The sequence below is a fragment of the Apostichopus japonicus genome, chromosome 5 (assembly GCF_037975245.1).
Source record: "Apostichopus japonicus isolate 1M-3 chromosome 5, ASM3797524v1, whole genome shotgun sequence".
NCBI lineage: Eukaryota > Metazoa > Echinodermata > Holothuroidea > Aspidochirotida > Stichopodidae > Apostichopus > Apostichopus japonicus.
In genome coordinates, this window is record NC_092565.1 from 16,547,339 (window position 1) to 16,564,379 (window position 17,041).

Sequence of the window (17,041 nt, forward strand, 5' to 3'; positions counted from 1 at the left end):
TCAGGTCACTTCTAGTTTTCTTTTAAACTGTGAGCAAAACTATTTTGGGTGGCAGTTTATATTTTCGAAACGAAACATTTTCTTTGGTCGAAGTCACGTTAGTTATAATCCTATTAATTTCTTTATTCTGTATTGTTAATATTATATCTTTGATTGTAAACTGAACAATAACATGCCAGATTTCAAAATTGTTTTCCCCCCAAAATGAAGTTCATTATAAAAGTTGAGAAACACATTGCTTACAATAATAGAACTTCAAAGTCTTGCAGAAATAACCATAAAGCATTGCAACGAAGTCTTCCTAATTGCATTGATGAATTGGAAGAATTAATTTTTGAGAACATTATACTGTATACATTATATTGTCCGTGTATGAATTATGTAACATACGTACTGTATTTCATGAATTATATCTGAATAAAGGAGATGGAAAAAACAATCTTCTTCTTATCATGTTTATGATTTTTATTATGATATTATTATTCTTAGTGTTATAATATGATATAATTATTATTATTTTATTATTAATGCCTTCAAAAAACAAGAAGGCCGACCACCTTCATCGAGCCAATCTTCATTTACTCATTCTCGTTCTACATGTACGTGAACCAACAGGCCTATCGCGCTACGCAATGTGGGATCCGGAGAACAGTGATGACAAAAGTGGCGTCGATGTAGGAGGAGGCTGAAAGGCTGCCATTGAAGGCTTTCAGCGAGTCGTAGAACGGCTCTAGAAAACCATATTCTATCTTAGATGACTTGACGAGAACTGATCTCACAGAAAAGAAGAAACTTAAGAATTTTAAGAATTTTCAGAGGGAAATGGAGAAATTTCCCGGGGATGCCATATCAGATCTAAAGTTCCTTTACAAGATACGCATAGCATTCCTAATGACGAATGCCTTTGGCAAAATGAATGGGAAGGTCGAATTATTTTTAGTCATGGGTCTTCTTCTAGCAGAGGTGTTTTTATGCTCTTTAATCCTACATTAGAAGTGACCATTATCCGTTGTTAGCTTCTGCTAACGGTAGATCCATTATTACCGAGTTAAAAATCTCTGACAAAATATTCGCCATTGTTTGTTTATACGGTCCCACTTCGGAAGATGCAGACTTCTTTCAAGAAATATTACTGAAACTTAATGATTATTCCAGTGACACCCTTATCATTGGCGGTGACTTCAACTCATTTTTAAATTTACATTTAGATAAAACAAGGGGGCATTTCAAGGACTGATTTTAACGCTAGATAAAAATTTCTGGAGCTAATGTCTACTTACGACTTGATTGACATTTGGAGAGACAGTAATCCGCATAAACGAGATTTCAGTTGGAGGTCAAATATTACTCCGGCTATTTCCTGTCGACTAGACTTTTTCTCATTTCGCGAAAGGTGGGGTCTTCCATCACTCATTGTTTTTTCTCCCCTGAGTTTACAGTCGGACCACTCAATTTTGAACTTCAATTTAACCACGTATTCTGGGGAAAGGGGTCCAGGTGTCTGGAAATTTAACTGCTCCTTCCTAAAGGACAATGAGTATACTCACTTCATCAGCAACATTATTCATTCAGCTAATACCACAGACCAGTATCAAAGTCCTGCGTTAAAATGGGACTTTTTAAAGTATCAACTTCGTAAGGTGTTCTTCAAATTATGGTAAAATAAGAGCTACAGAGCGTAGTAAAAATGAAACTGAGACTATAAAAAAAACATTTCAAACTTAGAGAAATATTATCATAATATGCCATCGCCGGATACTCTAAAAAATATTAGCAATTAAAAGAATTATACTGAAGCAATTGTTTGACTATAAATAACTAGGTATTATTGTTCTCTCCGGAGAAAGATGGGTAGGGTAAGGTGAGAAAAATAAAAGTTATTTTTTAAACCTGGAAAGACGCAATAAGTCTGTTAATGTTATTCGTAATTAAAAAACACATACTGGTACCAATATTACCGATAAAACTTCAATTCTGCATGAAATGTTTTTATTTTATAATGAATTGTGTTCTAGTCAAGGCCTCACCTCCTTTTTTCGTGGCCTTAAAATCCCTAGGTCTTTGAATGAGGATGATGCGAACTTATATGACGGCCCCTTAAAAGAGGATTAGTGTAAATCTGCCATTTTATCAATGTGCAATGGTAAAAGCCCGGGTAATGAAGGTTATCAGTGAAATTTTACAGTTTTTCTGCCAGATATTGGTAGAATTGTTACTAATTCCCTTAATTTCGCTTTCCAAAAGTCTTCTCTTTCATGTTAGCAGTCTCGTAGCCTCCTTACTCTTATTCCAAAACGAGAAAAAGATCATATTTGTGTTAAGAATTTTCGTCCCATTTCACTATTAAATACAGACTACAAAATTAGTTCTAAGGAATTAGCAACGAGAGTTAAGAAATTTCTCAACTCAGTTATTGGTTCTTGTCGAACTGGTTATATTGAAGGTCGCTTTATCGGGGAAAATGTTCGATGTGTTTTAGATTCTATTGATTATTGTAAAACAAATATAATTCATTTTTTTGTTGTTATTGATTCTGAAGAAAGCTTTTGATAGTTTGAAATGGATGTTTTTAAGTTTAAGATTAATGATGATTTTTGTCCATGGGTTGGATCTCTATACTCTGGCTCCTCTGCAACTGTTTGTAATAATGGTTTTGCGTCTCAGTCGTTTGACATTACTAGAGGGGTTAGACAAAGTTGCCCTTAAAGTTCTTATATTTTCATTTTATGCGTTGAACTGCTGGCTAAGAAAGTTAATACAAATGCAAATATCAGAGATATTTCGGTTCTCAATCAGGATTCTTCAATATGCCGATGACACTATTTTGTTCCTAGACGGTTCAGATAATGCACTTAGGGAGACTGTTTTGCTTTTGAAAGAGTTTGCATCGGCATCAGGACTTAAATCAGCATTTTGCGTTATCTGCTATAGTTTTTCTCATCCTCGCTGATTCCACGATGCCATAACGACATACATAACTAGCTTATCCATTCAAATCTTACTTCAAATGGTGGCGTAAAAGTCGAACAATATACAACTTTCAACTTTGTTTTTCTCGAAGATATTTTCCATTGGGATCCAAATAAATCTCGCCCATATTGCAACTACAAGGCAGATGATGTGGACACGCTTAAATGCATTCATTAATGATATTCTTAATGCTTGGTCTGATTTTACATTTAAAGAAGTTAATGATAACCTTAAAAGTCAAGTCATCTGGAATAATCATCTAAAGTAAATGACAAGGTAATATTTTATAAAACATAATTAAATAAAGGAATAAGATGCATAAATGATATAATTGATGAACATTATCACTTTTTTTTTTATCGTTCTCAGACTTCAGAGAAAAGTATTACATTAACTGCCCATTGACTGTTTAATGTAGTATTATTAATGCCATCATAGCTAACTGGAGAAGGTCATTGAATCGATTGAGAAGATTTGCCAAATCAAATTTAAATACCATTTTCATATGAAAAAGGCAACAAGTGAACATGATCTTTGAGATGTGTCAAAAGTTACCAGTCTTTGTGACTATGAATGGTTGCAAGGAATAGAAGTGAGTTCGGTAGTTTAACGTCATTCAGGCTAACTGGTGCAGGCAGTAGAGCGATGATTGTGATCATAGTTATCAGGGACCAAATTAAATGGTAGTCCGATCGTCCAAGACGACCAAAATTTATATCCCTTTCTACAACCCTCGTTCTAACCTTGATAGAGCAGTCATTCAGCCACCATGTAGCCCCCCTACAACCCCTTATTAACCTTGGAAGTGCAGGAATACAGCCACCCCATGTACAGTAGCCACACCGGCTATCCTTGGGAATGCAGTGCTACCACAACTCACCCACCTAATCCGCTCCTTATCGTGAAACCCAGAAAACCGAGCGAAGAACGTCGTTTCTGTAGCGTCCTATAACTCGAACGCAATGCATGTTAAACAGACAGCCCTCGTTAATATAAGTTCGTGAACTGAAATTGCGCCACCTCTTCAGTACACTTGGCTTACAGAGCGAATTGACCCAGTATTGAACCCTATTACATATATGTCATAGCATGTATACCCTAATACAAATAAATAATAGTGGCGCTCGTCCGTTTTGTTATCACCGAAATCTTCCCCCTCCTCCAGCAAAAAGGACGTAAAAACCGTCTTCAGTATTACTTTTTGCAAATAAAGGTATGTGTCCAAGGAATTGCTAAAATATTTGAACACGCTCATACTGTAGACTGTCACAAACAAGTCTACTGTGTCTACAAGGGTCCACAAGGGTCTACAAGGGTCGACTATGTAGGTAACAAACCCAATTAGAAAACGTTTAGATTATTTAGGTCCAACTTCTTCTTGACCGATCTGAACTATCAATCTCGTTTAGGATTAATTGATCGGACTAAGCAACACTTTTAGATTTTTCATCAAAGTAACTTTAACGTTAGTGTGCAACTAAAGAATTCGATTAATCCCTCGATGATACATTCGTCGCCCAAAAACTTATTCTGAGCCGCCTTCATCAACTTGCTTGTACCATCGGTTACAGCACCGAAATCTTTCTGAGGGAATCTCTCAGATAATGTAATGGTCACGGCGTTTGTCATTTTAAATAAATCTGTTATCAGTAATGCGTTTGGTAAGTGCCATGCTATATATTTCTAATCTGACTAGTGTGTTAAAGTAATTGTATTTCTTTAACACTATACAGGTACGTGTTAGTTTAACAGTTGAATTTTATTCTTGGTGTAAAATTAGGTCTACCAACAGTTCAGTACAACGACATTAGCATACAACTAACAAAAATAAAAAATTAAAAAAATCATTGGATGAACAGGGAGATGTAAAAAGCAGATATGAAGGCTTGAATAGTATTGGACAAAAAAAATCCCCAATTTTTAATTGATTATTCCCCCAAATATCTAAGCTCAGTATCAACGCCAAAGAAAACCCATAAGTATCATATGATAGAAGGTTCCACGGAATGTTTATGAATAGTTTAACTAAAGCAAACTTGGGTGAATTAATTAAATTGTCAAATTTAGTAAACGGAAGTAGTCTCCAACGAATGGAATTTCCTTTACGATAGTGAGAATTTGAAAATTAGAAAGTTTGAGAAGAGAATTCGTGTTTGTTATATAAATATCATTAATTAACTGATCTCGACAACTTTTGTTATTAGTCATTTACCATATCATTTTGTGTACTACTTTTGCTTTAATGTAAAGTGTTAATACAGAGGTCCAGACATTTTCCTTATTTCTTTCTTCCTTTCCTGCATGGAAGTGTGTTCTGCTTTGTTTCCCTAAGCAATTATATCTGTATATTGCATATTGGCAACAACAAATAAATGAAATGAAATACAAAACTATGGACTAAGACTAAGACTCTCGGTGGAAAGCACGTTTCTTGTTCTATAATGATGTGGCTTGCTTCTAAATTTGTCTCTTAAATAAAAACGTTTAGTTCATTTTCCAATTGACAAAAATATACGGCAGTTTAAAAGTGCCATCGAAGAATAAAATATGTAACCTTAATTAGTTACCATTTTGCAGAAATATTTTATAGTGACGATATGTAAAAAGTGGCTATTTCATCAGTATTTAGAAAATTTGTTAAGTCGAAAGATTGTAAAATATCAACAACTAAGCATTTTGCAGAAAATTGTTGAAACGACGAGATAAACCTTCATAAACTGTTATTTCAACCATTTAATTTTGGAACAATTTTGAATATGCCGACGTGGAAAGGTGTCAACATTTGAACATTTTCCAGAATATTGGTGATATTACGAGATGTCATAAATTGTTAATTCAACATTTTGCAGAAAATCGTTAGTGTAAAGAAATTCTTATCTTGATGGCACGTAAAAGCTGCAACAAAGTATAACAGAGTGCAAAATAGTATAAACAGGAAGTTAGCAATTGATAAAAATTGAAATAAAACTCCCATATAGGCTTGGAACTCCTGAACAAGTACGATGAATAAGAGAAAAGGGCAATGGATTGTATTTATTTTCAAAATTCAATACAAAGCAGTGTGGTAAAGTAGTAACGGGATAATTGTAAATTTGGCAAGATATTCATCCACTTGCATCTAGTATGAAGCTTACACACATAATCTATTTGGTCTTGCCAGGATAGGTTCATACCTATCCTGGTGCTGACGGTCTTACATATATAATCTATTTGGTCTTGCCAGGATAGGTATGAACCTATCCTGGTGCAGACGGTGTTACACACATAATCTATTTGGTCTTGCCAGGATAGGTTCATGTCTATACTGGTGCTGACGGTCTTACAGACATAATCTATTTGGTCTTGCCAGGATAGGTTCATATCTATCCTGGTGCTTAGGATATTACACACATCATCTATTTGGTCTTGACAGGATAGGTTCATATCTATCCTGAAACTGACGGTGTTACACACATCATAATCAGGGAGTGTTAGCTCAGTGGTTAACGTCGGTGCCTTTCAATAATAAGGTCCCGAGTTCGAGTCACTTCAAGATTAATGTATGTCGTCCAGTTACAGAGTTGTTTACAATTCATAATCATGGACGTCAAAATATGAATCTAAGAGACTGACTTCGGTCAGCTTGCGGCTTTGATAAGCCAATGATGGCGGCTTCGCGAGTTCCTGCTTGCAGGAGGATCTAAAAACACAAAATACGAATACAAAATCTATGTAATCTGGCCAGGACTGGTTCATATATATCCTATTGCTGTCTTACATACGTAATCTATTTAGTCGTCAGTTGCGAAATGTTGAATAATTTAACCCGACCGTGCACCACCATACAAATTGCAAGAATCAACTGTGACAAAGCTTGTATAAATTAATTAGTTCCTCTTTTTTGTATTGTGTTTATAATCACGCTACCACAGACACCGTTGGAAAGAAGCATATAAATAAGAACGGTAGAACCGATTTTTGTCACACGACAAGTCCCTCCGTGCACACGAATTGGCGGTTTAGTGATGGAACCGTTACCCATTTGGTGTTACTTTCTTTTATTAGGGTCCATGCAGGCAGTTAATCCAGTAACTGCTATCAAGAATGACTGCCCGCTCGCAGGTAAGATGTATTTAATAATGCTCTCTCTGATTTTAAACATGTAGCTAAACCACTAAATCGTGGAATGGTATCGGGGTGGGGAGACAAGTGCGACGGGCAATTTCTTTCTATAATGAGATATAACAAAGAAATAAAGACGAAAAAAGCTATACTTTTAAGTTTTTACCGACATTTTATACGCTGTCATCCGTTGTTTTATGCCACTGGTCACTTGTACTAAGCAGTTTTTAAATGGAGTATTCCACATGTTGTTTATTTATTTATTTATTCATTCATTTCAACTTTATTTTGCCACAGAGGGTTACTCGGTTTGTCGAGATTTATCTTCCACGAGGACCTATTAAATAAAGTTATTCAAAACATATTGGTGTAAAATGCGATAATAAGTCTGAATGTAAAAAAAAAACCAAGATGTAAAAAGATATAGATAAAAGATAGATATACTAAATGTAAACGAAAAAAAACATGCCCAATTTAAAACTCTGAATGTAAGCACCAACATGTAAACTGAACATAAAACTAATTTAATAGATAGATAACGGATAAATTGATCCCCAATGAAAAACATATACATATAAAATAGGTTAGATGTTACAAAGCTAAATATCATAAACTTAAGAATTTCAAAAATTGTAAGATCTGTAGAATATTTGCATAAATTAACATAAATATACAATTTCTTTCACAAATCTTTAAAACTGCTAAATTTGTGTGCATTTCTGTCAAATGGAGGCAACTCATTCAATTCTTTTGCAGCAATACATGAAACTCTTTTCTAATGTATTTCGGTCCTCTTGACGTCACAGACCGTAGAGCATAATTGTGGCCATTTCAAATGGCGGTATACATCTCATTCATATAATTGGGTGCTAATCCGTTAGGAGATTAAAAGATTAAAATACAATAATTAACCGTTCATATATTGAATGTACATCAAAAGAACATTAAAAAGGTCACATTATCTTGCGAAATAAATTACGCTTAAGGTAATTATAGCAGCACTCTTTTTGCAGCTTAGTTATCGTATTAATATATCCCTGATTACATGATCCCGATACAAGATTGCAGTAATCGAGGTACGGAAGAGTGTATCCATTATAATATAAAACTCAAGTTGGCACACGAGTATATTGCTTCATTAGAAGGCCAACCTGGTGCTGACAGTCTTACACACATAATCTATTTCTTCTTGCCAGGATAGTTTCATACTATCCTGATGCTGACGGTCTTATATACATAAACTATTTGGTCTTGTCAGGATAGTTTCAAATCTATCCTGATGCTGACGGTCTTACACACACAATCTATTTGGTCTTGCCAGGATAGGTTCATATCTATCCTGGTGCTGACGGTTTTACACAAATCTATTTGGTCTTGTCAGGATAGGTTCATATCTATCCTGATGCTGACGGTCTTATATACATAATCTATTTGGTCTTGCCAGGATAGGTTCATATCTATCCTGGTGCTGACGGTCTTACATACATAATCTATTTGGTCTTGTCAGGATAGGTTCATATCTATCCTGGTGCTGACGGTCTTACAAACATAATCTATTTGGTCTTTGTCAGGATAGGTTCATTCCTATCCCGATGCTGACGGTCTTACACACATAATCTATTTGGTCTGGCCATGCAGGAAAGGTTCATACATATCCTGATGCTGACGGTCTTACATACATAATCTATTTGGTCTTGTCAGGATAGGTTAATATCTATCCTGATGCTGACGGTCTTACACACATAATCTATTAGGTCTTGCCAGGATAGGTTCATATCTATCCTGGTGCAGACGGTTTTACACAAATCATTTTGGTCTTGTCAGGATAGGTTCATATATCTATCCTGGTGCTGACGGTCTTATATACATAATCTATTTGGTCTTGCCAGGATAGGTCCATATCTATCCTGGTGCTGACAGTTTTACACAAATCTATTTGGTCTTGTCAGGATAGGTTCATATCTATCCTGGTGCTGACGGTCTTATATACATAATCTATTTGGTCTTGCCAGGATAGGTTCATATCTATCCTGATGCTGACGGTCTTATATATATGTATCTACTTGGTCTTGTCAGGATAGGTTAATATCTATCCTGATGCTGACGGTCTTATATACATAATCTATTTGGTCGTGTCAGGATAGCTTCATATCTATCCTGGTGCTGACAGTCTTACACACATAATCTGTTTGGTCTTGCCAGGATAGGTTCATATCTATCCTGGTGCTGATGGTCTTACACACATAATCTAGTTGGTCTTGCCAGGATAGGTTCATATCTATCCTGGTGCTGACAGTCTTACACACATAATCTATTTGGTCTTTTCAGGATAGGTTCATATCTATCCTAGTGCTGACGGTCTTACACACATAATCTATTTGGTCTTGCCAGGATAGGTTCATATCTATCCTGGTGCTGACAGTCTTACACACATAATCTATTTGGTCTTGCCAGGATAGTTCATATCTATCCTGACACCCCAGAGCCTTTCACATTTTACATTTGCAAGTTGATTTACATTCATATGCACTAAGAAGGTCAGTATTTGTTAATGTACGTTACCTTTGTCTTGAAAAGACTACAGCATTTAGTTTCATCTATATTTATTACCATCATATTATTACTACATCTATATATATATATATATTCGTATATCTTCATTTAATTTATGAGATAAATCCGTTATGGTTTTCCCCACTAACATGGAAAAGTTGTATCGTCTCCATACATATCAGCGATGCAGTGTGATCGACATAAATCAAAGTGATTAATATAGAGTAATAAACGGTAATGGACCAACAATAGATCCCTGCAGTGGCACACCGCTTTGTATGGTCATGCAGGTTGAATGAACCCCATTATAACAAAGACGCTTTGAATTATATCACACAGGTAAGACTTTAACCGTTCAAAACAATCTTTGGAGCATTGCTATAGTTTTTGTAACAATGTAGTAGCAAGGTTGACTTAATCAAACGCCTACTTAAATCTATTAGCATTGACTTACCAAAAGTCCTTTTTAGACATCCAACCGTCTATCAATAACTAATAATGCTGTCTCACACGATTGCTTTGCCATGAATCCAGATTGTGCTACTCTTGGTAAATTAAACTGTTCAACCTTTTCATGAAGAGATCCATGTACAGTGGTGTTGGAGGGGGGGGGGGGGCACTGGGGGCACGTTCCCCCCACTTTTTTCCAAAATAGCAAATGTGCCTTACTGGCAAATAAAATGTGCCCATTTGATGAAGAACTGTCTTTTGGATTTCTTAAGCCTTTGTTATTTTAATATTTTATTTTAATAATTTATTTTTAGTCTGTACATGCTATTTCTAAAATAGCATCCCATATCTTGTTGTAGCACGGTTAACAATAAACAATCTCAATAAATAGTATTGATAGCATACTAACACATCATATATATTTAAGTGATATGGCCGGTGTGTATCAGTTTATAGTATAACGAGTGGTGGTTGTGGAATGAGGAAGTGCCCCTCTGATGTTGTGCTCCCACACTTTTTGGAAGCTTCCTACCCCCCTGTCCGTGTACATTTTTGTCCAAGGTCTTTTTGAAACTACGGTTATCACTGATATTGGTCTATAATTCCACACGTCTAGTTTCGACCCATTGTCGTAGGTAGGTATCACTTTGGCCACCGTCCATCTTGACGCCGGGAAATCATATAAGTTGCGCATTTTTTTGTAACATGTAAGCGCTGATTTTATCGGTACCCGTAGCTTTTGAATTATCAAGATGCTGTAGATACCTAATAACAAATTCATGTGATAACTTTAGGAATATTTAACAGAAATCCATTTGAAATCTCTGACAATACATATTGCTTTAACGTTTCCATACTTTTGTTTTCCTGTGAATTCTGGCTTGTCGCAAATTTGTTTGCTACAGATGTAAAAAGAAGTTAATTTGCGATATCGATATCGTTATTGATATCTGTATCAAGTACCTGTAAGATAGATGTAGCCCAACAGTGTCACGTATTCCCCATTGATTGTACATTTCTCAAAGCTTGCCAGATATATATTTCCATTATTCTTTAAAGGCGATATCGCTCGTAGACTTTTTTTCGAGGGCGCTGGCATTTTCGAGGTTTCAGCGAGGTTTACTGGGACCCCGAAAACTCACGTGACCTCGGTGGCAAATTTAGATCAGTGAATAGCACAGGCAAGCGTATTCGTAACAAGCCCGTACCCATGCACACATAATGTTATAACACAGCATTTCAGATTATTGTACTGTTTACCGTAAAGGATTTTCGTACGCGATAGTTTGTTGTTTGTGTGCCTTTTGAGTAAAGAATACTGTACGATTTTCGTGCAAATACATTCGATTAGACTAGAGTATAGTGACAATCATGGAAAAGGGATCAGGGCAAGGAGAATCGGGCGAAAGAAAACGACCTTATCCTGGAACGAGCGTAGGTTCAAGTGGAGGAAAGCCATTGTTGCATGGACCTGACAAAAACAGCAGTGCAAAGGAACAACAGCGACGAAGAGATGCCACGAAGATCTATCTTCTACGTTCCTACAGTACGTAAACTGGCAAATGGAGAAAGAACTCTACAAACATGTCCACGATTTGACTTCTGTTAGCAACGCAGATTTCGCAAAACATTTGCTTCAGGATCACACAAAAAGGTAATGATTTGCTAAGCTAGGCTAAAACTGTATAGGGTAATACTAGTACATAGTTACCTAGGACAATATTGTCCTAGGTAACTGTCAGTATTGCGAAGTACAGAAAACTGCAAAGTTCGGACACCCCTAAGAAATACACGATTTCACCATGATAACCTACAAGCGAAAGCCAATATGATCACTAAAAACTAGGAAGCTACAGTTATTTCCTCTCCAAAATGACCCGTGCGCAAGTATGTACGTACATATTTGTCAATAAAATGAAGACAGTTTTTGGGGTATTTTAAGGCTTAGGTGTTCGAACTTCGCAGTGTCTATGCTATTGTATTTGTAACATACATGATTTGATGAGCCTAGGCTTTGTAACTAGGCCTATCATTCAATATTTTTCCAATGGACCTAGCGTATGCTAACCTTATCATACTTATCCTAGCACAAAATAGCAGTAAGTTGTATTACTGAGTCATCATCATCACTGTTTGTGAATGCTTGTCATGAGGATACTGTATAGGCTGTGGCTATTCGTACGACTAGTTGTAACAATTATTTATAAACTATTCTTACGACAAAGGCAAATTCAAGTGCAGTAAAGTAAATAAAGCAACTGCGCATGTAGTAGGGCTAACCCTAACCCTAAACATTACCCTAAACCTCAATGCTAACCCTAACCGGAAGTTATTGTTACTCCTCGTCGTAAAGTTAGTACTCCTAATCATAAAAATAGCAACTGCCCATGCGTAGTCGGAAATTATTCTTACGACTAGTTGTAAGAATAGCCATTTTGTACTGTATACAGTTAAAAATTAAAATATCCTTCCTAAAGAAGACTGACAGGGACTGGGGTCTTTAGTTTCACTCCTCATATTTATGCCATGGAAAGCTGGGCCTTCTCATCACCAAAAAGAAAACTGTTTTTTGCCTCAACAAATTGATGGAAATATATTTTCTAACCACTAGGCCTAGATGATCTGTTCATCCCCACCCCCTCCAGGTTCTAAATTGTTATCAGCTCTCCTTGTTTGAGGAATAATTCTTGTGAATGAGCATTTGAAAGAAAAGCCTCACCTATGCCCAGTCATAATTAACTAGGCATATAACATAGGACTAAGGCCTATATAGTATTAGTAATAAGTATCTGAATTTAGTGTTCATAGTAACTGTATTCCCTAATTTTGTAATATACACCAGTGAGGAAGGCCTACTGTGCTGTACAAGTACAACCACATGGACCTGCAATTTTTCCTATAAAAATAATGCATCTACATAAATAATTTAAAATCACTACTAACTGATTCACATGTTTTCACACCGCTGCGTATGCAACTAGACCTTAGGTTTTTCTAAGGTCAGCCACAGCCAGCATATATGCAATCAAGTTTTAATGGTTCATTTGGGCAACAGGGTGTTATACTGTTATCTACTGACTGTCTGTCCAATATTCCAGCAATCATGTGTACATTTCTGTGTTTGGGATTTTTGAAGGAACCCAACTGCTATGCAAGAAATTAGGTAAATTAGCCTCACAAATTGAGGGACCATATTAGTACATATAGCTATACCTATATAAACCTTTATATAGCCATGCCTGGAGGTAAGAAAGTACCAGTTTTTTTTTGTGTAGGCCTGATGCTCATACTTTATGATGCTGTGCTAAGTTATCATATTTTTTATATAGTCAGTACTATGCTTGTTTTTGTTCAGCTTCTTGTGAATGATCTGATGTTTAGTGTTCAAAAATTATAATATCTATTAAATTTGGTGGCCGAAACTATCTCTTGTGGAGAGTAATCTAGCGTTAAATTAATGGTAGTCTGAAATCAAGCTATTCATGTAAACAGGAAGTTTTCACAATGGTGGGCTTATGTCATGGAGTAAGCTAGCATTTCAATTCTCACTCATGAAACCAACTGCTCACATAAACAGGAAGTTTACACAGTAGGTAAACTTCAAACTTTGATCAAAAGACTGGACATCTTTTAGCGATATGAAACCAATCAGTTCACTAAGACAGGAAGTTTACATAGTAAATTTTACATTGACATGTGAGCTCAAGTTGTTGGGCAAGCAGTTGGGCAATACAAAATTATCCTTACAATTCTTGAAAGGTACTGCGGTTTATGGATATGTTGAAGAAGAGTATGAAAGAATATCTCATCCTTATCTGGGTTTAAATCAATGTGGGTTAACAATATGTTATTATTGAAATCTGCCTAAGTGTTTGTTTGTTACTATTCTCTTTCATATTTATTCTTGGGTAGGTATGATAAAAACATGTATGTTTGTAATGATTTGGTCATTACCAGATTCATTACGCATACAATTAAGCTTGGGGTGTACAGTAAAATTACTATTTCAGTTATATGATTTACAGACAATTTTTTTTGTTTCATCGTATAGGTTTCAAATGCATCTTTTCCGGAAAGATGCTGAAAGTCAAACAGAGGCATTCTCAGCAGCTGTCACCACAGAAAGATCAGTTGACACTCAGAAAGGAGAAGGTAAATTTATATGTTTATCCTTGCATGAATTACAGACTGGAAGAGCAGTGATAATCTTATCTGATCTGATGTGATCAGAAAAATAATACAATTTCATTCTCATTAAATTGCAAAGAAAAGAAAAAGATGGTAGCATATTGCTCATCCACTAAAAAGCATACATGTGTATGAGAATTTATAAAAGTAAGTGGGCCTGATATTATCAGGATCTTCTTTAGAGGCAAACTGACTAGTAAGAGTAAATTCAAGAGACACAATAGAGCCTGGAACAGAGAGGACATGGTGAACACAAAGAAAGAAGTTAATGGTGTATTGAACAAAAGGAGTCAGTGAAAGCAGAGGTATTTAGATAAACTGTGGAGTACAAAGCGAGGATTAAGTAAGGAGAGAGGGCGAATAAACTATAGCAGAATACAGAGATGGAGCAGGATAAAGTTAGTCATGTCCTTCCTGTATATTGAGCCCATTCAGTTGAATGGTGCTAGGGCACTCCGTCCACTCTCTCTATCTCTGCTGTGGTGTACTGTGTCTGAGATGGTTAGTCTACGAATTTAGTTACCTGTTGGGACATGTCTTTAATGGTATGATTGGGGAGCTGAAAGTGTTCCCCTACTGGAGTCTCCTTTCATGGTATTGACTTGTGACTAGAACTGCTTCTTGAGGGTGGTCTTGGTTTCACCAACATACTTGTAACTTCAATGTCCTCTAAACTCAATGACACCATTTAAATTGAAATATCAGTTTCCAGTGCTGCATAAGTGTGATAAGTTCTAAACAAAAGGTATATTTTTAGTCACAGCCAAGGGCGTAGGAACCGGGGGGCTGGGGGGGGGGGGTGCCAGCCCCCCCGTGAAAAATGTGGAGGGGCAGGAGTATCATTGCGCCCCCCCCCGCTTCGCAAGTCAGAAAACCCCTTTTTCATTTCCAAATGAGAAAAAAAATCTCATTTGGAGCGCCAAATTGCATCTAAGGCCTGGTGAAAATACAAAATTAAGTTTACAAAATGGAGTGGGTGTTGAAGTGTACTATATTGCACCAAATTGCATCTAAAGCTACCTGGAAATGCAAAAAATTCCAAAGGGGGAGGGGGCACCCCCTCCCCTTAGACCCCTCTCCCAGGTCGGCCATCAGTCTTCAGCCCCCCCCCCCCATTCAAAAGTACCTTCCTATGCCACTGGTCACAGCCATAGAAGCTATAGCAGGATACTTGCAATCTAGTAACTCTTGTTTTATGTAATCTCTACAGATACTCCTGATCCAGTTACTTCAACACCTCTCAAGAAGCCATCTGCCAATGTTCTGTCCAATGTCACCAGTAGGATTAGATATGGAGCAGCATGGGAGAGAAACCTCAGACTATACGAATACACATTGCCACATTTACATGATCCTGAACAAAAGAGATCATACATATGGCAGGGGCAAGCACTTTTCCCAGACTTTTGTTGAGAGGTTGTGCGACATTCACAAACGTTGGATTAGCAGCTAATGATACATCTGCATCACCAGATTGAGATAAATTGCTTTCGTCCATTTTGTTCGATAGTAGCTATGACTATGAATCAGGAGCTTGGCCACCCTCTAAGTCAAGGTGGGCAAGGTTGGGGAAATTCAATCAAGGAGTAACAATCCAAGAATGGCCAGCTTTATATTGTATATAGACCTACACGCACAGCGTGTATAAATATCTGTATCGGTTTATTTATACTGGTGTTCATTTCCGTTGCCAGGAGGGGATATGATTTGAACGTGGGGGAGGGTGTGGTGGGTGGGGAGGGGGTCCCATTTGAAGTGTCCAAACGATGCTAATCTTTACATCTGTCTTCTTGAATCACTTGTACCCCTATCGACACGATCAATCAGTCCTGTCTCTCACCTCCTCTCATGCACTGGTGTATTTATTTCCTGGCAAGATAACAGTTAGGCATAGTAAGGGTCAGAGGTCATCACAACTTAAAGAGTTGTGCGAGTCCCTGTGGTCTCTTACATCCTGGTAGCAGTAGAGAGAAGAAGCCTAATAGATCAGAAACCATAATCATCTTCTGTTGTGTCTTATTTTCCAGCATCCTTGAAACATTATATCCTTCCCCTTTGATTTGTTGATGTCATAAAGCTGTATTTTTGTTGTGCATTATTTAATTCCAGTAATTAGATTGTATATTCTTCTTGTGTATTTGACAGTATCCCAGTGATATCCATTTTTCTGCTCTTGGTTTTTTTTCTCTGTACTTTCATATCATATCTATCTCTACCCTAGCCTCCATCTCCACATTTTTTTTACTTTCTTCCTCCATCCCTTCATATGTCTTTCACTCTTTCTTTTTTGACCTCTTTCCTCCCCTCTGTTTACCCTGTATGTTTTAGTTTGCCGACTCCCCCCCCCCCCGCGTCTCACCCCCAAAAAAGTTCACAAGGTTGACAAGTCTCCCCGTGCTAGTCCCAAGCTATACACCCTTGTTGTGGTGACCGTTCAATATACTTGCGGATCAAATGGAAAGCCCCACCCCCACCCCTTTTTCCCAGTGTAATGAATCGGCAAATGGAAGATTATTCGGAGTTGTTCGTGATGGTTCAATGATCTTATAGTCAGGCATAGGCCTATATGGTTCTCTTTGTCCTTCATTGCCGTCGAAGTTTGAAATGAATTAATCGTGCTAGGAACTTCCGGGCAATGTTTAATTTTCTGTGGCAAGAAAAAAAGCTTCCCCCCAGTCTCTCCTGGTTGACTATATAGAGCCTGTACGCCTATATGGTCACACAATAGTATAGATAAGTATGATCCATGCAGACAGCTAGTATATATTTTTTAAATTCA

General features: G+C 36.9%; 2 protein-coding genes across 5 annotated transcripts in view; both read left to right on the forward strand.

Annotated features, from left to right (window-relative positions):
* Nucleotides 1-6,884: 6,884 nt before the first annotated feature.
* The window catches only part of LOC139967852 (uncharacterized), a 77,620-nt gene continuing 67,463 nt past the window's right edge, over nt 6,885-17,041 (forward strand). For all 4 annotated transcript variants that reach the window (XM_071971991.1, XM_071971990.1, XM_071971994.1 and 1 more), the window contains exon 1: nt 6,885-7,071. In XM_071971991.1, the coding sequence (XP_071828092.1) occupies nt 6,975-7,071 (97 nt within the window). In that variant the 5' untranslated portion in view covers nt 6,885-6,974. The remainder of the gene's footprint in view (nt 7,072-17,041) is intronic.
* LOC139967861 (uncharacterized) lies at nt 10,268-16,261 on the forward strand. The gene is made up of 3 exons (XM_071972010.1): nt 10,268-11,728; nt 14,126-14,226; nt 15,473-16,261. Exons 1-3 carry the CDS (start codon nt 11,637-11,639, stop codon nt 15,673-15,675), a joined length of 396 nt encoding a protein of 131 aa, XP_071828111.1. The 5' UTR covers nt 10,268-11,636; the 3' UTR covers nt 15,676-16,261.

Excerpts from the sequence above, each read along its gene's own strand:
- LOC139967861 (XM_071972010.1), top strand. The coding sequence starts at position 11,637 with ATGGAGAAAGAACTCTACAAACATGTCCACGATTTGACTTCTGTTAGC. Across the intron at positions 11,729-14,125 it reads CTTCAGGATCACACAAAAAG|GTTTCAAATGCATCTTTTCC; the intron begins GTAATGATTTGC and ends TTCATCGTATAG. Across the intron at positions 14,227-15,472 it reads TGACACTCAGAAAGGAGAAG|ATACTCCTGATCCAGTTACT; the intron begins GTAAATTTATAT and ends TAATCTCTACAG.